This window comes from Trichosurus vulpecula, chromosome 1 (assembly GCF_011100635.1).
Source record: "Trichosurus vulpecula isolate mTriVul1 chromosome 1, mTriVul1.pri, whole genome shotgun sequence".
Lineage (NCBI taxonomy): Eukaryota > Metazoa > Chordata > Mammalia > Diprotodontia > Phalangeridae > Trichosurus > Trichosurus vulpecula.
The window spans coordinates 27,905,602-27,930,864 of record NC_050573.1 but is presented as its reverse complement, the minus strand read 5'-3'; the positions used below and the strand labels follow the sequence as shown (position 1 = coordinate 27,930,864).

The 25,263-nt window shown below is 43.1% G+C and overlaps 1 protein-coding gene across 1 annotated transcript in view; it reads left to right on the top strand.

The window, feature by feature from the left end:
- The first annotated feature begins 19,819 nt into the window (after nt 1-19,819).
- FBXW8 (F-box and WD repeat domain containing 8) overlaps nt 19,820-25,263 on the top strand; it is a 119,532-nt gene continuing 114,088 nt past the window's right edge. Inside the window, exon 1 of the mRNA XM_036767638.1 lies at nt 19,820-20,883. Within this exon, the coding sequence (XP_036623533.1) occupies nt 20,509-20,883 (375 nt within the window). The 5' untranslated portion in view covers nt 19,820-20,508. The remainder of the gene's footprint in view (nt 20,884-25,263) is intronic.

The window sequence follows — 25,263 nt, the reverse complement described above, 5'->3', positions numbered from 1 at the left end:
ACATCAATGGAAAGGTCCAAGTCCTCTGGTCTTCTGAAATTCACAAGGTTCCCTTTTGGTGGGGTAGAGGAAAGAGGGTAAGAGAAGCTTAGGTGCCCTGTCCTTCTGAATCAATCCCTTCCCAGAGGCTTGGCTATAATATTTCTATCTTAAGTGACCAGACCCTGGGATCTCTCATTCCAAATTAGCTTTCCAGTTTTATACAAGATCCTCAGGTGGTGACTTCAAACAAGTTCTTCAACCAATCTGAACAGACTTCCTGTAGCATCCAGCTGAAGTGAAGATGTCAGACCTTGTTCACACCCGTTTCACACCTCTAATTGGTTGATCAACCAAGCTGTGTTCTCATCTAATAGGAATATTAGGGTTAAGTGGGTTGGGGAGGGTGGTTGTGATCCCACTCTTACACATAGGTCATAACAAAGGTCATTGAAACCACAGATAAGATATTATTAATTAATCATAAATATTCATAGATTTAGAGGTCCTAGCAGCTACTGACCAGCCATGTGGCTCTGGGCAAGTCATTCAACCTGGCTGGGTCTTGGTTTAACTCAGCTGCACAATGGACATAATATGACCAGTACTGCCTGCCTCAATAAAATGGAAAGGGTTGGAATAGATGAACTCTAAGGTGCCTTCCGGCATTGGCATTCCAGGTTGTAAGGTTCCTTCCATATTACAGTTCTATAGCCCTTCTTCTCATTATGACATTCAATGTTTATCTCCATTTTATATTCTAACATCTTTCCTGAGGCAGCTGTGTAGATGGAGTTCAGGACTACCCGAGTTCAAATTCTGCCTCAGATACTTACTGGCTGTGTGACCCTAAGTAAGTCACTTAACTTCTATGTGCTTTATTTTTCTTATCTATCAGATGGGGTATTAATGGCACCTTCCTTCCAAGGTCACTGGGAGAATTTAATAAAATAATATTTGCAAAGCACTTTGCAATCCTTATAAACGCTAGCTATTTCTATATTCTAAGACACCCCTCCCAGATCTGATATTCTGTGCTCCAATTTCCCTCTCCAAACTGACATTTTCTGTTCTAAAGTTCCTTCCAATTCTAACATTCTATGATTCTATGTTCTTATTTTGGTTGGATTTAGGAGACCACGCAAAGAAAAATAGAGAGAATTAGCTGGTAGATTTAGGGAGAGAAAAGTTTATCCAGCAGTTTTAGTAGGTTTAAAGGTTAATAGGTTTTAATTAATCTAATTTAAAGGTTAATAGGTTAAAAAATTGTATTAAATTAAATAATTAAAAAGTCTCTCTCTCTCTCTCTCTCTCTCTCTCTCTCTCTCTCTCTCTGTCTTTCTCTCTCCCTCTCTCTCTTTTCCCTCCCTCCCTATTCCTCTTGCTCTCTATTTTCCTCTCCCTCTCCTCCTTCTTCCCCTGCCCCTTCTTTCCTTTCCTCTTTCCTTCCTTTCCTCTCTCCTTCCCTCTTTCCTACCTTCCTTTCTGCCTTTGTTTCAATTGCAAATCCATGGCTCCGGGATTAGAAGGGAATATGGGAACCCACTTTATCCCTAGAAATAGCTAGGGTTCACCTAACCTTACTCATTTGATATTACTGGCTTAAGGATGCTTTAATTATCATTATGTGACAGGCTAATATCTCTGGCAGGTAAGACAATTAGAAAATTGATCTTTCTTGTTTTGTTGGTGTACCAATTACACAGATCCAAATCAAAATCATTTGCTAGGTTAAAATGAATCCCAAACTTTGATCTATAGGTTTTGATGTATGAAAGGTGAAATTCTGGATCCCTGCAGCCAAGATGGAAAATGTAGAATTGGATACTAGTGGAAATTCAAACATATTATAATTTACTGGCAGAGAATTCTCCTTTTAATAAAAGTATAAGACATCGCTTCAAACAAATGAATTCCTATTGATTACTAATAAAACCTAAGATCTTTGAGAGCAAGGATCGTTGCATTTTTGTCTGTATTCACAATGCCCAGCACAGCCTGGGGTACAAAGTAGACAGTTAATGAATGATTGTTGATTGGTCAATCTTTAGAGTACTACCAAACCCTCATGGAGGCCTCAGAACTCTCTTGGTCTCCCTCAGGTCCCCAGAACTAGGAATGTGATTAAACAGAAATCCAAGGGTTACTTTAAGCCAAAATTCCCTTGTCTCCCTTGTCTCCCTCTCTTTCTCCTGGGTCTAGCTCAATAATACAGGGCCCCAAGGTTATACCTTCAATCTTCCTATAAAAATTCTTGCTACCATTTTTATTCATATCTGCCTATTATGTCATAGAGATCATAACATTTTCATCTGGGAGGAAAGAACATCATATTCAGGAAAAATCTTAAAATATGGATTATCAGGGCTTGGGAGGGACCTTATAACATAGAATGTTACAGCAGGGAGGGACCTTAGAACGTGGAATGTCGGAACTGAAAGGATCTAGAAACTCAGAAATGGAAGGAACATTAGAACACAGAATTTCAAAGCTGAGAGAGACCAAAGAATGAACATTGTTAAAACTGATAGATTCTTTAGAATATAGAATGTCAGAGTGGATCTAAATCACTATTTATTAGAGAAATGCAAATCAAAACAACTCTGAGGTACCACATCACACCTGTCAGATTGGCTAACACAACATAACAGGAAAATGATAAAGGTTGGAGAAGATTTAGGAAAATTGGAACATTAATGCATTGTTGGTGGAGTTGTAAACTGATCCAACCATTCTGGAGAGCAATTTGGAACTATGCCCAAAGGCCTATAAAACTGTGCATACCCTTTGACCCAGCAATACCACTTCTAGGTCTGTATCCCAAAGATATTATAAAAAGGGGAAAAGGACTCACATGTACAAAAATATTCAAAACAGCTCTTTTTGTGGTGGCCAAGAATTGGAAATTGAGGATATCTCCATCAATTGGGGAATGGCTGAACAAGTTGTGGTATATGAATGTAATGGAATTCTATTGTGCTATTAGAAATGATGAGCAGGTGAACTTCAGAAAAACCTGGAAAGACTTGTATGAACTGAGGCTGAGTGAAATTAGCAGAACCGGGAGAACACTGTACACAGTATCGGCCACATTGTATGATAACTGACATTGATAGATGTCAGTTAGCTCTTCTCAGCAATGCAAGGATCTAAGACATCTCCAAAAGACTCACAATGGAAAATGCCATACACATCCAGAGAAAGAACTTAGGAGTCTGAATGCAGATGGAAGCATACTATTTGCTCTCCTTTTCTTTTGTTGTTTTGTTTTGTTTCTTCTTTCTCGTGGTTCCTTCCGTTAGTTCTAATTCTTCTTTACATCACGACTAATGTGAACATATGCTTAATGTGAATGTGTAAGTAGAGCCTATGTCAGATTGCATGCTTGGGGAGGGGGGGGAAGAGAGGCAGGGGGAGAAAATTTAAAACTCAAAATCTTATGGAAGTGAATATTGAAACCTAAAAATATATAAATTAATTATGAAAAAAGAATGTCAGAGTTGAGAGGATCCTTAGAACACAGAATGTCAAAACTGTGTCTTTAAAGCAAAGAATGTCAGATCAGAGATTGTTAGAAAGGAAGAAGACCATGGAATATAAAAGATCTGAGCTATGGAACGTTGAACTCTTGCCTTGGGTCAGGGCACATAGGATCCAAATGCTTTCAATCAATATGGCAGCTGTGGAGAAGGGAACAACGTAGCCAAGTTCTCAAGAGACAGCAACCTCTCAGCGGAAGAAATGACAACAGCCAGAGTAGTGGGTGAGTGTCCATAGAACCTCATCCTAGATATATGATAGCAGAGTAATTCATTCTCTCAACCATGTGGCAGTCCTGGAGAGGAGAACCACGTGGTGCAAGTGGTGAGTTCCTGAACGTTAAATTCTGGAGTTACTGAGAGCTCTTCTCTTGAGGAAATTCAAGCTCAGGAGTTCCAGAATTGGCCAACTCTCAGTGAGGGATTTCCTCCCAATCCTAGAATCCAGCCTTCTCTCAAGAGAAGTTGAGTTTTCCTGGACTGAACTAGCATCTTGGAGAGAGAAGAGAATTGTCACTTTGTCCTAGAGAGGAAGAAGTGATTAGGGGCTAAGGTTACCATTTGCAAGGGTAAGGGACTTGGACTGCATATTCTGCTCTCTTCCTATGAATTATTCAGAGAGGCAGGGATCTAGTAGGAGAAAGGTTGCCTGTCTTGAAGGACCAAATGTCTTTCTTCCAGGGGTACTCATGGCCTCAGGGGCTCATCATAATCTGGATGCCTGTATGGGTCTCTTGGGGATGAAAAGGCATCTCAATGGAACCTCAGAAGGTTGCCTACCTAGCAACCTCAAATTAATTTCTTTTACTGGAGGAGTGCAAGCCACAGAGAAGTGTGATGAATTTGGAGAAATGTATTTATGTTTTTTGGGAAGACATACTCACTGGAAAGTAAGAGAGCTGCCCTGATATCAACCCCAAGTTCATTTCCCTTCCCAAGAGAGTCTAAACCACAACATGGTTCAATGGTTCTGGAAGACCTTAGGACCCTGTGGAAATAGGACTAACAGAAGAGGGAGAATTTTATGATTATTAATGGGCTACTGTAAGTCTTTTCTGTGTTTTGCCATAGTGTTCATGGGATATTATGAGTCCTTTATATTTGGCTGGGTTTTTTTTTTGCATAATCTGTATCAGAAAATGCATTGTTTCCTTGTGTGCAGTCTGGAACACCCTTTCCCCCACATCTGTGTGAACCTACACAAGTACTATAGTCAGAGATTTTTCCTACGGTAAATTCTGGGCAGAGGCATAATGAGCCAAAAAGTTATTAATTTGGGTGGTAGGTAGGGCAGCTTCTGAAACAGAACCTGGTCTGTGGAAGCCCAAAGCTTAGAGCTGCTGTTACATATATATGTCTTATTTCATGCTACATTTCAAGGTCCTTTAGGGCAGGAACTAATTCATTTCAATTTAATTCAACAAAAATGCAATTAAGTGTCTATTCTGTATAAATATGTACTTTGCTTAGCATGGAGACACAAAAAATACTGAGAATACAAGTCCTAATTTCAAAGAACTTATTATCTAATGCAGGGAAGGATGAGTAAAAACCACCAATGATACATAGGAGAGGAAGATGAGTACAAAAAAGACCCCCCCCCCATGACCCCCGCAAAGTTCTATGAGAAATTTGAGAGCAGAGGAATCACTGTCACTTGAGAATAGAAAGAATGGCCAAAGAAAGCTTCATAGAGGAGGTGGTATCTAGGAAGAATTTCAACAAAAGTTTAAGGGAGAAGCATGAAGAGTGTTGCAGTTATGAAGATAGGAGAAGAGAAGAGGAGCAAAGGGATGGAGAATAACATTATGTTACTGAAATATGGAGGGTACAAAGGGATCTAGAAATAGAAAAGGCCCCATAGAAATCAGGAACCTTGAATACCAGAGCTTTGTAAAACCAGAAATTATGAAAGTGCCTTGCTACCTCTCTAAGGCTCTGTTTCCTTATCTGTGATCTGTGTTCTCATCAATGTGGGAATTCCCAATCATGCAGATCTCAACTTATCCTGTGTGACTTATCTGTGGATGTCCTTAATTTCACCACGGGGTCATCTGCCCCACCTGGTGGAGGTATAGTGATTAGAAGACTAGATTTCAAGTCACTGGGTTCAAATCCCACCTTGGACATTTACTACCCGTGTGAACCTGAGCAAATCATGTAACCTCTCAGCCTGAGTTTCCTCAACTGTAAAATGGCAGTAATATAACACCAAGCTCATGGTGTTGATTTGGGGATCAAATGAGATGATGTATTGGAAGCATTTTGTCACGCTCGGAAAGACCTTGGCTCAAAACGGCCAAGGTCTCCACTCTTTCTGGGGTCATTGCCAGTCGTCCTGACCTGTGTCTTGCCACTGGACTCTGATGACTCTGGAGGAGAGAGTGAGGCTGATGACTTTGCACAGCTCTGCCTCACTTAAATCTAATTCATTTGCAAGCCAAGACATCACCTTCCTGATATCACTGGTCCTCCTCGAGAATGAAGAACGAACGACAACCCTTAAAGCGTAAAATGTAAATGTGAAATAAAACAGTGAAGTACATGTCATTATTATTATTATTTCTGATATTTCAGGGACACAAGTGGAGCCAGTGGTGTATTCATTGGTCTTCCCTCCTTTCTGCTATGTCCATTTTTTTCTTTGCATATTTTCCCTTCATGTTCTTTCTCTTGTGCAATTCCTCATTTGCAATGAGTTGCAGCCTGCTGACACCCATCTCTCCACTAACCTCTGGGAGATCTTCAATATCAATTCTTTAAGGGCTGTTGAGTTCTATTACTGGAGGACACAAAGCACCAACAGAAGTATATTGCTGTGAAAAAGATAGGCCTCATCAATCAGGGAATAGCTAAACCAATTTGGATGTATTAATGTAATGGAATATTAATATGCACAGAAGCGCAGAAAGACTTATATGAACTGATGCAAAGTGAAGTAGGCAGAACCAAGAAAATAACAAGCACAAAGGCCATAAAAATGAAAATGGAAAGAACAACCACAAACCACTGAAAATGAATGCTGCAAGATTAGAAAGTGTAAGATTGATGTCAAAAAAGAAATTTGAGAAGACATTTCCCTCAGCCCCTTTCCAGAAGTGTGTAGGGCAAGACACATAGTCATGGAACATTGAATTTAGTGTCTAACTTTTTCTACCTTTTATTCAATTTTCCTAAATTTTTTTCTCTTCTTTCTCTTTAAAAAACAAACAAAACAAAACTCTTGGTTATAACAGATGATTCTTTAGGAGTATAAGGGACGGAAGGGAATTTAGGCAGTGTAAAAGCAAGATATATTAATAAAATCTATTTATTAAAAAAAAAAGAAAAAGATGGGTCTTTGGTTCAGACAAAAGCCTAGGCAGCGCCCCCCTGGAAATCTACTTTCTTTAACCCTTTAACAGTTTCTTTTGAATTTTGTGTCCTTCCAAAAATATCATTTTTTTAAAAGATACATCTTAAATTTAATAATTTATTGTAAATTTGTGGATTTTTTTCCTGCATTGAAAATTTGATGATGTAATATTACATCACGTAACCATATAACATAGTATTGTAAACACACACATATTCCTGCCAAAATATACTAGACTTTCCTACAATGCATAACAGATTTGCCTGCCAACACTTGCTTGTTAAGACCCGTTGGTGAACTTGAATGCTGATTGGTTATAACTTGCATTTTGTGTGTTTATTTGGAAAATAACGTAATCACTACGACTTTAACTCTGTTACACAACAGATGAAACATGTACAAACAGTTTTTCAAAATTTTCTTCTCTTCTTTCCTTATGCTTCCACTGCCCCCTTATTTTTATTCAATCGCCTCTCCCACAATTGGACCCTAGGCTCCTACCACTCCCCTGGATCATTCCAGCACCCTCCAGAGAATAGTATCTCCCACTTTGGGAATCTCTGGCTAGACAATAGGAACTTTTCACTTGGCTTTTTTGGTGTGGATGGTTAGGATAAAGTCTTGGTTATTTTCATTATTCAGTCACAAATGAGTTTTTGAGTAACAACACTCATGAAAAGCAATTGTGGCATAGGGATGGCATTGAAGGCAGGAAGACCTGTGTTCAAATCCTGCTTTCTTCCACATCGTGACTGTGACCTGGTCAAGTCACTTAAACTTTCAGTGCCCCGGCACTTCTACCTACAGTAGAATTCCCTCATTCAGGGAATTTTCTATACTGATGAAATTGACATATGCAGTTCCTATACCTTCTGAATCTCTTCCAGAAGGTTCCATAATGTGCTGGGACTTAATGCATTCAGGACAATGTCATTATAAACAGGGACATGTGGCTTCTCATGAAGATGGTGCTTGTGAACTTTAAAGTAATGAGGACATTTTGTTATTGGGTTGTTTCAGGCAAACAGGGTTAAATGACTTGCCCAGGGGCACACAGCTAGTAAGTATCTGAAGTCTGATTTGAACTCAGGTCCCCCTGACTTAATGGCCAGTGCTCTATACTTTGCATCATCTAGCTACCCCAGTAAGGGAACAGGAGCTATTAAATAATAGTCACTTAATAAGGGTTTGTTGATGATTCTGATATTTACAGGGATGTTATGGGGTTGGTGGGACAGGGAGAGACAATGGACCTGACACTCCTCATCTACCTCAAAGCGATCTTGTAAGAAAAAAAAGGAACCTGCAGGTCCTCAGGATAGATACATTCCTTCTCTCCTAAAAGCTTGATCATCTTACAGACGTTATCTAATTCCCCTTCACAATAGCCTTATGATGTTCATCCTTCGATTGCCTCAAGTCCTTTAAAGAAAATTTTGTGATGGCCAAGGCACTCTGGTGTTGTTAAGTGCTGTTGTAACAATTTGGCTAGCAGCTGCTGTGGGGGTGAAAGACCAACACAAGCCCAACAACAAGAACGCTGCCAGCACAGGTTCTTTGATCTGCTTTACTAAGGAAAGCAATGTTAAGGGGTTAACAATCTTATTTCAATCCAACATACAAATATCATTCATTTATTTCAGGGGAAAAAGCCAGCACTCTGAACTTCAGAGCAAATACCAACAAATTACAAACATACATTATTAACAGACCAAACACAATTCATAGTTACCAAGAAACCATCAACATCTGAGTTCAGGAACCAGGGAGCTCATAACAATGGCTGGCCCAGAGTCATGCGCCACTCCTCCTGTGGCTCAGAGCCCCAAGAAAATACCTCTGTTCTCTCTTTTTATACACTCTTTAGCTGATATCAAATGTCATCTGAGCCACCAGAACTTAGGCTCCTACTTTTGGCTCTGGTCTTAGCAACTCCCCTTAGGACCCTGAGGGCTTCATGCCCACATAGGCTTAGCACCTAGTAGATAGGGGTTTGGGCCCCGGGGCTTTGCACCTAGTAAGGCTCAATCAATGACAATTAATTTATCATTCTAAAACAGTAAAAAACACAACTTAATTGATATTACAAGTGCCCACATAAATCCTAACTTATTGGTTTAAGTGTCTGATTTTCTATTTATATTTGCATTTGTAAGGCTCCTATTGTTAGTACATCTAAATACTCAGCCTGGTTTTTGAGAGGCAGTATGGCAGAGTGGATAGGAATCTGGACTTGGTGTTAGGAAGACCTGGGTTCAAATCTTGCCTTGGATACTTACTAGTTTTGTGATGTTGGCTATGTTGCTTTCTCTGAAGGCCCCTAAAGTACTTGGATCGCAATGATGTAAGTAGTGGGAAACTAAGATTAGCCTGAATTGACATGGTGAGACCTGGTACTCAGCAAAAACCCATCCATCAGGACCTGAGGACCAAAGAGGGGTACCTAAGATTCTAAATCTGTGATCCTATGATTCTATGATCCTCTCTTTCTCTTCTCTTCCCTTCCCTTCCCTTCCCTTCCCTTCTCTTCTCTCTCTCTTTCTGTCTCTCTCTCTCTTTCTGTCTCTCTCTCTCTCTCTCTCTCTCTCTCTCTCTTTCTCTCTCTCTCCCTCCCTTTACAATCTGGCTCTAGCCTACCTTCACAGACATCTTGTTTACTCACTTCTCCTTTTCATAACTCTTATTCTCTGGTCAAACTGGCCTTATCACCATTCCTTCAGCCCAATATCTCATGTCCTGTATTAATGCCTTCACAAAGGTCAAATGGCGTCTAGCATAAACACTTGAGTAAGCACTCTTGCCCACCATGCTCATTTCAAACCCAGACCAGCCCATGACTCCTTCGATGCCCTCTCCACCTCCACTCTAGCAGCCTTCTCGCACTGGCAAAACATCTTTCCCCCTAAGGCCTCCTCCTCCCCTGTTTTAGATGCTAACTAACTGTATGACTATGACTAAGTCACTTAACCTGTTTGGGCCTCATTTTCCTTGAGAGCATAATGCAGTAGACTGATGAATAAGGTCCAGTCTTAGGAACATGTGCAGATATTCTCTGTCTGGGTCCAGTCTTAATGACTGTGTGAAAGCCTGGAGATGAATCTGTTTCAGATCATGGTGACGAGGGATGGGTATTGTGTGATGATAAAATGTGTTTTCATTGACTGAGGAGCAGGGAGAACGGACGTGTCAGGAACTGAGGAGGAGGAACTAAGTGTGTGTACACAGGAGGGGACCCTCCCATCTCTCATTCTCTTTTCTCAGTGTCTGGGAAAGAAGGCCACACTATTTTAAGCTAGTTCAGAGAGTTGAGGAGGGGAGAGGTGGTAGCCCTGTCTCTTAGCCAGCTAAGCTGGGTATCGAAGTAAATAGAGTGCTGGGTCTGGAGTCAGGAAGGTTAAATTTGGCCTCAGACACTCATTAGCTGTGTGACTCCAAGAAAGTCAACTTCTGTCTGCCTCAGTTTCCTCAATTAGAAAATGGAAATAATGATAGTACCTACCACCCAGGGCTGGTGTGAGGATCCAATGAGATAATACTTGTAAAGCACTTAGCACAGAGCCTGGCATATAGTAGGTGCTTAATAAATGCTTGTTATCTTCCCTATCCCTAACTCACTCCAGAAGGCCATGAGCACAGGAGTGTTTCTGTATCTTTGTGTTTATTCTCGAGTGAATAAGTATTCTAAGATTGAAGTGCTGGAGTACCTTACCGAGTTCTAGAGATTCAGATTTCCCATTAGAGGTTCTGTTTGTGGTAGCAGTGGCCACTGGCCAGTAGAAGCCAAGGACAGATGAAGTGTTTACAGATGGATATGGAAGGAAAATTCAAGGATGGGTACAGTTTTAGGCACTGAGACCTTTCTTTGGCAGAGAGAAGTGATGGTTGTGGACTTAACAGAGGCATTGACCCTCAGGGAACTACTCTTAAGGGGCTCTTCATGAGGACTCTATGAAGAGAGAAAAGGACTCCCAGGATCAGGAGCAGAAGGTACACTTTTGCCACATGTGTTTTCTGCAAGTGTGTCTCACCATCATTGTACTTTAAGTTTGATTCCACTTTCCCTAGAGTACCTTGTATATGGAAAGAGACAGTGTACCCCCAATTTAGAGGAAATATTTCCTACCAATTGTTCTTGCAATAACTTCTCAGTAAATACCTTTTCTAAAAGCTAATTTAGTCTACTGAGTATCTCTTACTGAGAAGTACACTGGTGGGGGCTCATGAACAATACTTGGGACTTTGAGAGTGGTGGTAGTCAGTCACCCTCTAGAGATTTAGCATACCAGTGAACATGGGGGTTGGGGAAGTGGAATTGGGAGGATGCTACAAAGGAATAGGATTCTGTAACTTCCAATGAACCTGTGATCCAATGACCTCTCTTCAAGTCTTACTTCTACTTACCAGTTGCATCACCACAGGCAAACCATTTAACCTCCCTCCACCTTAATTCCCTCATCAAATGAAGAGAGTGGCCTATCTAGCCTCTGAAAGCCCTTCTATTATGATCCTATGGTAAATGTCAGCTATCAGACACCATATGAGGTGTTTCAAAAGTCTTGGTGCAATTTAAGCTGTTAAAACTTTTTTTTAACCTGAATTTGTATTTTTATTGGTGTAGGAAACTCCAGGTAAGGAAAATCCCTTCACAAATGCTGGTCTGCACCCGTTCTTTAACTTACACTCATCGAGAATTTGGACACTAAACATTTAAATGTTTTACCTAGATCAAAATGTCAGAAGTGTCAGAGGGATTTCCTCTCCTCTCACTAACTCCTCAGCCTTTTGCAGTCTGGCTTTTCACCTCATCATTAGACTGAAATCACTCTCTACAAAGTTACCAACAATCTCCTAATTGACAGATCTGTTAGTCTTTTTCCCAGTCTTTGCCCTCTTTGCTTCTACTGCATTTGACCCAGTTGATCACCCTTTCTCCTCCTGGATCTCACTCTGACTGCCCCTTCTCAGTCTCATTGTATCTCAACATCCTTTGAGACAAGGAGGGGAAAGATGACTTGCAATTACTATGGTAATTTATTTAAAAAATCATTTATCAAACATTCAAACCTAAATATGGTATACACCAAGGTTCTGTCTTGTCTCTTCTCTATCTGCTCTCTCTCTCTCTCTCTCTCTCTCTCTCTCTCTCTCTCTCTCTCTCTCCTCTCTCTGTTTCTCTCTCTATGGTATCTGTCTCTCTCTGTATGTCTCTGTCTCTGTCTCTCTCCCTCTCTCTCTCCCCTCTCTCTGTTTCTTTCTCTATGGTGTCTTTCTGTCTCTTTCTCTTTGTCTCCTCCTGTGTCTCTGTCTGTGTCTTTCCGTCTCTCTGTCTCCTCTCTCTTTCTCTCTCTCTCCATTTCTTTCTCTCTGTGTCTCTCCTTCTCTGTCTCTCTCCTCTATCTGTCTTTCTGTTTCTGTCTCTCTCCTCTGTGTTTGTCTCTCTCCTTTCTCTTTCTCTCTCCCTCTTCTCTCTCCTCTCTTTCATCTCTCTTGTGTCTCTCTCTCCCTCCCTCCCTCCCTCCCTCTCTCTCCCCTCTGTCTGTTTCTCTCTCTATGGTGTCTCTCTGTCTCTTTCTCTTTGTCTCTTCCTGTGTCTCTGTCTTTCTGTCTCTGTCTCTCTGTCTGTGTCTCTGTCTCTCTCTCATCCCCCCTCCCCAATTTAATTATCATGCCTATGCCAATGACTCCCATATGCAGATCTATATGTCCAAGTCTGTCTCTCCTGAGTTTCAACCCGGCATCACTAACTGCCTATTGGACACTTAGAATTGGTTGCCTCAGAAACACCTAAAACTCAACATTTCCAAAATAGAATGTTGCAGCCCAGAACTCCTGTTCTTAATGTGATTTTAAAAAATCATTTATCCAACATTCAAACCTAACTGTAGGAGTACCCCGAGGCTTTATCCTGAATCCTGTTTTCTATCTACTCTCTTTCTGTCTTGGTGAGCTTATGAACTCCCCTGGACTTAATTATCATATCTATGCAGATGTCTCCCAGCTGTATATGTCTAGGTCTGGTCTCTTTTCTGAGCTTCAGTCCTTCAGCACCTACATCAATGCCTATTAGACACTTCAAACTGGTTGCCCTGGAGACATCTCTAACCAACATTTCCAAAATATCTCATTTGTGCATAGCTGTTTGAATGTTGTCTCTCCACCATTAGACGATGATTTCCTTGAATGCAGGGACTGGTTTTTGCCTTTCTTTGTATCCCCAGTGCTTAGCATACTTCCTGGCACATAGGAAATGCCTCATAAATGTTGATTGGCTTACTTTGGCTTTTCCCCTATTCTGGACTGGGCCTGACTCAGGCCAGTCCCCTGGTAGTTTGTTTTACATTAGAACAAAATGCTGAGACACCTGTAGGTCATTCAACATTTAACAAAAATAGATTTATTTAGCCATAGCAAAAGATGGATATTCAAAAAGAATAAGCAATTAGGACAAGTTGATTCCAATAAGTGAAGCTCTCTTCTCAATTTTGCCCATCATTTTCCTTTTTTTTAACCTTTTTTAAAATTAATTTATTTTCAGTTTTCAACATTCACTTCCATAACTTTTAAATTTTCTCCCCCTCCCTCCCTAAGACAGCATGTAATCTGATATGGGCTCTACACATACATTCCTATTAAACATATTTTCACATTAGTCATGCTGCATAGAAGAATTATAACGAATGGGAGGAACCATTGGGGGAGAACAAAAGAAAAAATAGTCTGCTTTGATCTGCATTCAGACTCCATAGTTCTTTCTCTGGATGTGGATGCATTTTCCATCATGAGTCCTTTGGAAAAATTTTAAGTCTTTGAATTGCTGAGAAGGGCTAAGTCTGTCAAAATCAGTCCTCACATACTGTGGCTGTTACTATGTACAATGTTTTCCTGGTTCTGCTCATTTCACTCAGCATCAGTTCATATAAGTCTTTCCAGGTTTTTCTGAAGTCTGCCTGTTCATTTCTTATAATAGCACAGTAGTATTCCATTACATTCATATACCACATCTTGTTCAGCCATTCCCCAATTGTGTTGCCTATTATTTTTCATCAAGCATTAGAGTGCCTTTGGAACTCCCTCGTGACTGCTTTGTACTAAGGTGACCAGGCAGTGATGACAAGAACCCAAGTCTTAGATATACAATATATGTACATAGTGGATCCCCTGATAAAATAGATCCTCCTCCAGAAAGATAGCTTGATTTTTTCTGTAACTTTTTTGTAACAGTACCTATACATCGTAGATGATTAATAAACATAAGTGTATTAATTGACCCCCATACAAGTCTTTTTCTGTAGCTGGCTTGCTATACATTGTTATTTTTTTCTTTTTTTGAATTTATTTAATATATCTAGTTTTAAGCATTGATTTTCACAAGAGTTTGAATTACAGATTTTCTCCCCATTTCTACCCTCCTGCCCACTTCCAAGATGGCATATATTCTGGTTGCCCCGCTCCCCAGTCAGCCCTCCCTTCTGTCACCCCACTCCCCTCCCATCCCCTTTTCCCTTACTTTCTTGTAGGGCAAGATAAATTTCTATGCCCCATTTCCTGTGTATCTTATTTCCTAGTTGCATGCAAAAACTTTTTTTTGAACATCTGTTTTTAAAACTTTGAGTTCCAAACTCTCTCCCCTCTTCCCTCCCCATCCACCCTTCCTAAGAAGGCAAGCAATTCAACATAGGCCACACGTGTATCATTATGTAAAACCCTTCCACAATACTCATGTTGTGAAAGATTAACTATATTTTGCTCTTTCCTAACCTATCCCCCTTTATTGAATTTTCTCCCTTGACCCTGTCCCTTTTCAAAAGTGTTTTTTTTATTACCTCCTACCCCTATTTGCCCTCCCTTCTATCATCCCCCCTTTTTTATCTTCTTCCTCTATCTTTCTTGTGGGGTAAGATACCCAATTGAGTGTGTATGTTATTCCCTCCTATATTAGGAAGGCAGAATTTATGATTTCAAAGAGAATCTCATATGTGCCTAAAAGGTCCGGAACCACAGGATATAAGGAATTCTCTAGGCAGAAGGCAGGAGAACTAAAGCATGTATTTACACTCCACAGTAACAATCCCACAAACCAGCGTCCCCATTTTGATATTTTCATCAAAAGCTTCCAGGCCCAATAAGTCCGCCTCACAAGAGTAACTAGGAGGCCACAGAGAAGCGAGATGGTATAAGGCAAAATCGTATACATGCTTCCCCTCTACAGTAAGAAGATTACCCACTAGCCTCTAGTCAGCTCCGCTACCGGCAGCTCAGCTTCGGCTGTAGGCGTCTCTGGCTCCAACCGGAAAAGGAAAGGAGGATCTTCAAGCTGTCCTCTCCCCTCTTATAGAGTTTTTGACATCATCAAGCGCCGCCTGAACGACCAGGGCCGATTGGTTCTTGACTTGGCCCCTCCCCCAGCGTAGACCACGTTAACACACCTCCCTTCAGCCAGCGCCACGACTCATCACACAGGAAGCTCTGGTCCTGCTCCGGAAGAGCAAGCCCCAGCGTCCAGGGAAGCTCAATGAGGCAAGCTGAGTCATTCAAAGAAAACAAAGTCCATTCTGGCTACACCTCCTCATGTCAAATCTGATGAGAGCAAGATTCACTCATTCCCCCTCACCTGCCCCCTCTTCCCTTCCTACAGAACTGCTTTTTCTTGCCACTTTTATGCGAGATAATTTACCCCATTCTATCTCTCTCTTTCTCCCTCTCTCAATATAGTCCTCTCTCATCCCTTAATTTTATTTTTTTAGATATCATCCCTTCATTGTCAACTCACCCTGTCCCCTCTGTCCATATATATAATACACACACACACACACACACACACACACACACACATATATATATATATATATATATTATATATATATATGTATATACACATATATTCCCTTCAGCTACCCTAATACTGAGGTCTCATGAATCATACACATCATCTTTCCATGTAGGAATGTAAACAAAACAGTTCAACTTTAGTAGGTCCCTTGTGATTTCTTTCTTGTTTACCTTTTCATGCTTTTCTTGATTCTTGTGTTTGAAAGTCAAATTTTCTTTTCAGCTCTGGTCTTTTCACTGAGAAAGCTTGAAAGTCCATATTTTGCCTTGGAGCATGATACTCAGTTTTGCTGGGTAGGTGATTCTTGGTTTTAATCCTAGCTCCATTGACCTCCAGAATATCGTATTCCAAGCCCTTCAATCCCTTAATGTAGAAGTTGCTAGATCTTGTGTTATTCTGATTGTGTTTCCACAATACTCAAATTGTTTCTTTCTGGCTGCTTGCAGTATTTTCTTCTTGATCTGGGAGCTCTGGAATTTGGTGACAATATTCCTACGAGTTTTCTTTTTGGGATCCTTTTGAGGAGGCGGTTGGTGGATTCTTTCAATTTCTATTTTGCCCTGTGGCTCTAGAATATCAGGGCAGTTCTCCTTGATAATTTCTTGAAAGATGATATTTAGGCTCTTTTTTTGATCATGGCTTTAAGGTAGTCCAATAATTTTTAAATTATCTCTCCTGGATCTATTTTCCAGGTCAGTGGTTTTTCCAATGAGATATTTCACATTGTCTTCCACTTTTTTATTCCTTTGGTTCTGTTTTATAATATCTTGATTTCTCATAAAGTCACTAGCTTCCACTTGCTCCACTCTAATTTTTAAGGTAATATTTTCTTCAGTGCTCTTTTGGATTTCCTTTTCCATTTGGCTAATTCTGCCTTTTAAGGCATTCTTCTCCTCATTGGCTTTTTGGAGCTCTTTTGCCATTTGGGTTAGTCTATTTTTCAGGTGTTGTTTTCTTCAGTATTCTTTTGGGTCTCTTTTAGCAAGTCATTGACTTGTTTTTCATGGTTTTCTTGCATCATTCTCATTTCTGTTCCCAATTTTTCCTCTACTTCTCTAACTTGCTTTTCCAACTCCTTTTTGAGCTCTTCCATGGCCTGAGACCAGTTCATGTTTTTCTTGGAGGCTTTTGATGTAGGCTCTTTGACTTTGTTGACTTTTTCTGGCTGTATGTTTTGGTCTTCTTTGTCACCAAAGAAAGATTCCAAAATCTGAGTCTGAATCTGAGTCTGTTTTTGCTGCCTGACCTCGTTCCCAGCCAACTACTTGACCCTTGAGTTTTTCGTTGGGGTATGACTGCTCATAGAGTAGAGAGTACTTTGTTCCAAGCTTGAGGGGATGCACTGTTGTTTTCAGAGCTATTTCTATACAGCCAGCTCTGTCACACCAGTGTTCCTCTTCCCCCAAGAACCTCCAACCGGGACCACGACTCAGATCTTAAGCAGGCTCTGCACTCCTGCTCTGATCTGCCACTTAATTCCTCCCACCAGGTGGGCCTGGGGCCAAAAGCAACTGCAGCTGTAGTTCTGTAGTTGCACCACCCCTGCTGCTCCTTTCACTCTGCCCCCCACAGCTTTTCCCATTAACCTTCTCTGTTGTCTTTGGTGTTTGTGGGTTGAGAAGTCTAGTATCTGCCACAGCTCACTGCTTCAGGGCGCTGGGGCCTATTCTGCCTGACTCCCGGTCTGGTTGGTCCTGCCACCTCCCACGCTGGGCTCTGCTCCACTCTGCTCCCAGTTCCGTGCAATAGACCTTACCCAGCGACCAGCCAGGCTGTCCTGCGCTGGAGCCCTTCTTCCCTCTGCTATTTTGTGGGTTCTGCTGTTCTAGAATTTGTTCAGAGCCATTTTTATAGGTTTTTGGAGGGACCGGGGAGCTCATGCAAGTCCCTGCTTTCCAGCTGCCATCTTGGCTCCGCCCACTATACATTGTTATTGTTGGTCATTCTTGTTGTGTTCCTCTTTGTGATGCCATTTGGGGTTTTGTTGGCAGAGATCCTGGAGTAGTTTGCCATTTCCTTCTCCAGCTCATTTTCCAGATAAGGAAACTGAGGCAAACAGGGTTAAGTGACTAGCCCAGGGTCACAGAGCTAGGAAGTATCTGAGGCTGGATTTGAACTGGGGAAGATCAATCTTCCTGACTCCAGGCCCAGTGCTCTGTGCACTATGGCTCCCCCTAGCAGCCTCTGCTATACATTGCTCTACCCTATATTGCCTATCATCTTTTTTTAAAATCTAGATTTGCTAGGGGCACTGATTCTCTAGTCAGAGGACCTGAGTTGGAATTTTATCTCTCACACTTACTGTCTCAGTGACCTCAGGCAAGCATGTCACTTAACCTTTTTGGGGCTCAGACTCCTCATCTATAAAATAAAGGGTTGGGGAGGAGGTGTTGGACTAGAATTCATACGTGTCAAACCCCTCCTGAAGGCTGCCTGAACCAGATTAAAATGTAATTTGGAAATGTTTAATGAAGTTAATAAAAATACAACATAGATAATGTTAATTTGTGGTTTTCTAAGTCAGCATACTTCCTGAAGGGATCTATTTCTATTTGAGTTAGATGCCACTGGGCCTGGTGATTTCTGGGTTCCCTTCTAGTTCTTAATCTATGATCCTATCCATTGTCTCTGTAACATGAGAGGGCTTGATAAGAAGGTCTCTTAGGTCTCTTCTAGCTCCCATTTTAGCACGATTCTAGAGAGTACTCTGGAGAGGCGAGAGGTTCAGTGATTAATCCAGGGTCGCACATCCAATATATAGCAGAGAGGAAAGTTTTTCTGACTCTGAGGCTAGCTCTGCATTTCACCAGGCTGTCTCTGTTTGGTAGTATTGCAGTAGAATATAAACCCCTTGAGGGCAGGAGGGTTCCCTCTCTCTCTCTCTCTCTCTCTCCCCCCTTCCTTCCAACCATCTTTTTTTCTTTCTATCCATCTTTCTTTCTATTTATCTTTCTATCCATCTATCTTTCTGTTTGTCCATCTTTCTTTCTAGCTATCCATCTATCTATCCTTCTATCTACCCATCAATCTTTCTTTCGGTCTTTCTGTCTGTCCATCTCTCTATCCATCCATCCACCCATCCACCCACCAATCTATCCATCCATCCATCCATCCATCCATTCATTTAGGTCTTTCTTTCCCGTTGCCTTGAACACCATAAAGATAGATTCATACACTGAGAGGTGTAAGGACTTTAAAGACCATTGAATACATCCGTCCCTGCCCCCATTTTACTAACGAGGATACTAAAACCCTGAGAATCAGCGTCACAGTTTCCTAGATAGAGAGCTGGAAGAGGACTTTAGAGCTCAAGGAATAAAACCCCCTCATTTTTCAGATAACGAAACTGAGGTATACAGAGGGGACTTAGGATCCCATTGCGCAAATGTCTGGGGAGAGGATTTGAACCCAGGTCTTTCCGATTCCAAGTTTACTGTCTTATCCACTGCCCCATGAATAGCATTTGCTGGACCGATCTAGGATAATTCCTGGTATCATTTGGGGAAACTGGGAAGCAGTGAGGGGGTATCTGTCCAGTGCCTCTGTGCCTAGCTCAGTTCCTACACACTGTAGGAACTTGATAAATGCAGGCTGATGGACTGACGAGGCGACCCCCTCGCTCCTTCCCCCGCCCCCCAGGTCCCTGGCAGTGCGCGCACAAAGCCCCGCCCATTGAACGCCTCTGACGGACTTGAAAGTTTCAGGCCCAGCTGGGACCGACCGCAAGCCACCAGAGGCGGGAGCTCCCTGGGAAGCGGGAGGGGCCAGGACCGCGCGTGCGCCCGGGGACCGCCCGGAACCCCAGGGCTTAGGCACCACCCGGGCGCCCAGAATCTGCCCGGAACCCAAGGACCGAGGCTTCGGTTTCCGGCTCTGGTAGAGGACCCTTGTCCTTGAGGGACAGTTCCGGAGGAGACTGAGGAAGACGCCGGCGTTGCGGCCGAGGGGGCGCCGTCCCTGGGCAGGGAGAGAGGCTGTACAGCCTCCGGGGGCAGCAGGGACTTGCGGGGCTCCCTGTGAGAGCGAGCGGAGTTGGGGGCGAAGGAGAAAAGTAGTACCGGCCGGGCTCTGGGGGCGCGTTCCCTCTGGGATTTTGGGGGAGGGCCCCTTTTGGGGGTGCAGAGCTTTTAAATTGGGGGTAAATGGGGGTCCCCTTTTATCTTGGGTAGGACCCCTTCTCGGGGTGAGGGTTCATTTCCCTTTGATCTTGGGGCAAAGGGGTTCCCTTCCTTGGTTTCAAGGTGAGGGGTCCCCCTTGATCGCCGTGACCGCTTCCCTCTTGATTTTGGGGAGAAGAGTCCTTGATTCCAGAGGGATGGTTCCCCTCGTTTTGGGGGTGAGGAGTCCTGATCTTGTGGTGAGGGTTCACTCCCCTTAATTTGGGGGTGAGTCCCCCTTGATCTCAGCGAGGGGTCCTCTTGATTGCAGTATTAGTTCGCCTTTTGATCTCGAGGTGAGGGGGTCCCTCTTGATCTCACGAAGAACACCCTTCTTGATTTGGGGGTGATGGAGTCCTTTTTAATATCACTGTGTGTTCCCTTGATCTCGGGGTGAGCGTCCTCCTTTATCTGGGGCTATGACCACCCTTTATCTCGGGGTGAGGGTCCCCCTGATTTTGGGGTAAGGTTCCCCTTTATCTCTGGATGAGGGTCCTCCTTTATCTTGAGGTGAGGGTCCCCTAATCTTAGGGTGAGAGTCCCCCTTTATCTCGGGGCGAAGGTCTCTATCTGGAGGTGAAGGCCCCTCTGGTCTCGGGGTGAGGGCCACCCTGTCGCGGTGAGAGGGGGCTCTGCAGCCGCGCCCCCATGGCAGAGGCCGGCCTGGAAGAGTTTCGCCGCCGCTGGCGGGAGGAGCTGGCCCTCCGAGAGGGGCCGGCCAAGAGGCGGCGGCGGGGCGGGGAGGGGGCGTCCCGGGAGCCCGAGCCGGTGTCTCAATGGAGCAGCTGCGGTGCGGTGCGGTCCGCCCCCGGGGGTGCCCTTGCCCAGCCTGCGGGGGCTGCGCCGGGCTACTTCGAACTGGCCAAGAGTCTCCTGGAGGGCGGGGAGTGCCCGCTGGCCCCGCCCCCGCCCCGACCCACTGGGGAGCCCTCCTGCCCCAGCCCGGCTCCCGAAGCCCCCCAGCCTGAGCACCCCGAGAGCACTGGCGGCGACCGGCTGCTGGAGCAGCTCATCCGAGACCTGGTAGGTGTCTCAGCGCGTCCGGGACGAGGCCAGGGCCTGGGCCTTGGTCGGCTTTTCAAACTCCCTCCCCGGCCCAATTGGGGTCTGGAAACTAGCTCCTCCTCCCTCCTGGGCCCCGCCCCCCACCCCCACCCCCGCCCCCGCCCCCGCCCCCGGCAGTTAGAGGACGCGCGTTTAAATACTATGGACTGTCCGGCTCGTTATGAAAGTTTTACCAAACTCACTTTAAAAGAAAGCTTTATCCAAGCGCTTTGATTTTACGTCCCACGCGCGTGGGAGTGTGCCATTCTCCCTCCACCCTCATGGAATGTGCTTTCCACGGGCACGGAACTTGCCCTTGTAACGAGCGTTTAAAAAACCTCCTCATAGTCAGTTCAGCCAAAGCGACGCCCACAGCTGTGTCACAGAAGGTGACGGGCCACCTGTAGCACCCCGCCCCCCCATGAGGAAGGCGCATCTCCCCTCCCCCACAGTCAGGTTTGGTCGGTCACATACGGTTTACTGGCCTTTGCACTGTTGGAGTCATTGTGTCTACTGGTTTTCTACTTATAAGTCTGAATGTCCTAAGTTCCTGGCACCTAGTCGGAGCTTAATAAACGTTTAGTGAATTAGTTGATTATTGATGTGTTTCTCATATCTCTTCCTGTTCATTTTTTTGGGCACAATAATAATCCATTACATTTATTACCTCTTCCCTAGTCATTGGGTACCCCCTTTGTTTCCAGTTCTTTGCTACTAATGAAAATCACACTATGGATATGTTGCTTTATATGGAGCTTTTCTTTATGTTTTTGACGTCCTTCGAGTATGTGTCTATGGGTGGGATCTCTAGATCAAAGGGCATGGAAGATTTTAGACGCTTGAAAGTTAATATTTCTGCAGCTACTGTGTGGAACCCTCCATTAAAGACGTGGATTTTAAGTCCGAAATACCTGGCTTTTAACACTAGCTGTGTGTCATTTAACCTCTCAACTTCCTTTTCTTCATCTATAAGGTGGACATAATAATAGCTAACTGTCCAGTGAACATTTGTGCAAGGTACAGTTTTGGGTGTGGGGGTTATAAAATCAAGAACAGGAAAGAACTTAAATACTTTTATTGTACTTGTAGTTACTTATCCTGCAGGATGAAATGACATATGTATATTAAGTGCTTTTCAGACCTTAAAGTGCCATTTATTTTATCTTTTTTTTTTTTTTTTTCAAGGGAAAAGAGAAAGTTTATTAGGGTTTCACCATAATGGGCTGTCTTAAGAAATCCCCCCACCTTGTGACGCCTGTTTCCACAAGCGGGCCAGATTCAACGAATCTGAGCACCTTCATCGAGGCAAGACGGAGATTATATACACAAAGATTGTAGGAGGGATTGAGGGGTGGTCTGGGGTGACTAGAGGAGGGGTTTAGGAAGGGTCTTGAGGGGAAGTCCAAGGAGGGCAAGGTGAGGTAATGGGATTAAGGGTGGGAAGTAGCTGCACAACAAAGGGCAACAAAGGGCGAGGCTAGGTAGAGATTTGGGCCTAATGATAATGTGAGGCTTGTGGCCTTAGGGGAAGGCCAGATCTAATTGGAAGATTCAAGGACGGTTCAAGCGGGCTCCCAGAGACTGTATTCCAGATTCAAGGGGGTTCCCAGAGACTGGGCCCTCATCATTCCCCCCTCAAACAAATAGGACCCAAATTCTTTTGGGGTCAGGGACAAAGATCTCAGCTTCTGAAACTGCTTCCTGCTGGCAAGGGGTGTAGATCTGTTCCCGGCTTGATGGGTCCAGTTCAAGGGGTCTCGATGAGTCCAGTTCAAGGGGTACACAGTCATCTGGAAGTTGATGGCTTGGAGTCTTCCAGTCTCGGCTGGAGAAAAACTTGAGATTAGCAGTCGTTCCCAGCCAATGCACCATAAAAATGAAGAGGTTTTAGGTTGAGGGGTGATCGACACCCCGAAATATTGACGCGCCGGGTCCTGCCGAAAGAATTCGACTCAAGCCTTCTCAGCCAAGGGAAAAGAGAAAGTTTATTAGGGATTCACCATAATGGGCTGTCTTAAGAAATCCCCCCACCTTGTGACGCCTGTTTCCACAAGCGGGCCAGATTCAACCTACTGAATTAGATTGAATCTGAGCCTTATTTTATCTTTTAATTTAAAAGTTCTTATTGATGTCTTTTGTCTTTTATATCATCATAGTTTGCCAGTATGAGCAATCTCAATAATAAATATTATTTTACAGACAAAAAAGGAAAAGATAAAGGAGAGGAAAGAATAAACATGATAGATCAGCACTTTTGGGAAAAGTCCACAAACAACCCTGTGGTGTGCAACACGTGGGGACCTCCCACCTCTGTGAATCTTCTCCTGTTGTCTTGTTGTCTTCTTTTGAGCCCTGCTTGTTCTTTATAGTTTTACAACATTTGCTTTTGACTTTCTGGGTATGTGGTTGTTGCTGATGGCTGTGTATATTGTTTTCTTGGCCTTGCTGACTTCACGCTGCACCAGTTTAAATCTTTTCCTGCTTCTCTGTATTCATCACATTTATCATTTCTTACAACACAGTAATATTCATTACGTTCATATACTACAATTTGTTTAGCCATTCCTCAATTGAGGGACATCTTGTGGTCTCCAATTCTTTGCTATCACAAAAAGTGATTTTCTAAATATTTGGTGTATGCATATAGGGACTTTCTTCTCAGCAATGCCCTGCTTGAAGTCTAAGACCAGTAATGGAATCTCTATGTCAAAGTATATAGACATTTTAGACACCGTATTTATATAATTCCAAGTGGCTTTTAAAATGACACTTAAATGTCAGTGATGATGGTAATATGATGAAGATAATGGTGATGATGATGATGATGATGACTCAGAGTTCCTGAATGCTTTGCTTTTGGTTTACAAATCATGGGAAGTCCAACTAGGCCAAACAGATTTTCTGTTTAGTGATCACTGCCTTTGTCTGAGATCAGATCCTTAACCAGAAGGTTCACCATGAGGTTGATGGGATTTTAACCCTGACATCACAGGAGGGAGGCAGTTGGAGCAGTGAGAAAGCATGGGATTTGGAGTCAAGAGGGCCTGGCTTTCAGTCATGACTCTGCTACTTATGACCTAACCGTGTGAGCTTGGGCAAGTCACTTAACTTTTATGGGCTTCATTTTCTTTGTCCTTCAAACAAGGTCAGACCAGACGAGCTCCAAACCTGTGGTATGGGGCACAGTGGAAGGACACTGGGCCTGGAGTAAGGAAGACTGGAGCACGAATCCTGCCTCAGAAACTTTCTGGCTGTGGGACCCTGGGCAAGTCTCTTACCTTTGTTTGTTCCAGTCAGTTAACAAGCATTTATTAAGTACCTGCTGCGTGCTAGCACTTTAGCTAGGAATACAAAGGTAAAAGACAGCCCCTGCCCTCAAGGAGCTCACAATCCAATGGGGGAGACAACCTGTAAACAACTATGTTTAAACAAGATAGATACAAAATAAATTTTAAATAATTAACAGAGGGAAGGCACTAGCATTAAAGGGAATTGGGAAAGGCTCCTTGTAGAAGATGAAATTTTAGCTGAGACTTGAAGGAAGCCAGAGGAGTTAGGAGGCCAAGATGAGGAGAGAAAGAATCCCAGGCATGAGAGACAACAAATGCTAATGCCTCAGTCTCTTCACCTGTCAAATGGGGTTAGCACCTACTGCCTGAATTATGAGGATCAAGTGAGATATTTGTAAAGCTCTTTGCAAACCTTAAAATACTATATGAGTGTTGCCTGTAACAGAGGAAGGGTTGCTGTTTGCTTTAGTAGTAGAATTACCCACCTTGTTGAATTCTTACAATGTAAGCTCTTTGAGGCTGAGGACTATTTTGTTTTTGTATCACATGCACCTAACCCTGTTCCCAGCATCTAGAAGGTGCTTACTAAAATTCTTGTTGAAGCCTGTCCCCAAATAAGAAATAGGAGAAAATACATCCCTTCCCTCTTTTTGTGGAAGTGGTGGACCACAGGTGCACATAAATTTAGACTCTCATGGATATTGGTTGGTTTGCTGAAGTATTTTTTTCCTCTTCTTTTTCTTGTTTTAGGCAGTGGCTCTTTGGGAAGAGATGAGGAGAGGGATACAGTGGGCAGTATACCCAGGTGATAGAAAAGCAAAGCTATCAGTACAAAGTTATTTAAACAAATAAAATGCTTGTTGAATGAATGAATTTTTCTGTGCATCTGAGGTAAGGGGGACATAGTGATGAAGTAGGGTATTCCTTGTTCTGAACCTAATTATAGGGAAATGACTTGTGGACACATATGACAGTGATTCTGAGTAGACAGTGATGAGTCAGAGAGAGATAACATCTAGAAAAAAGTCCTCTGAGATTTAGAACTGAAATTCCCCTGAACCTGGCACGT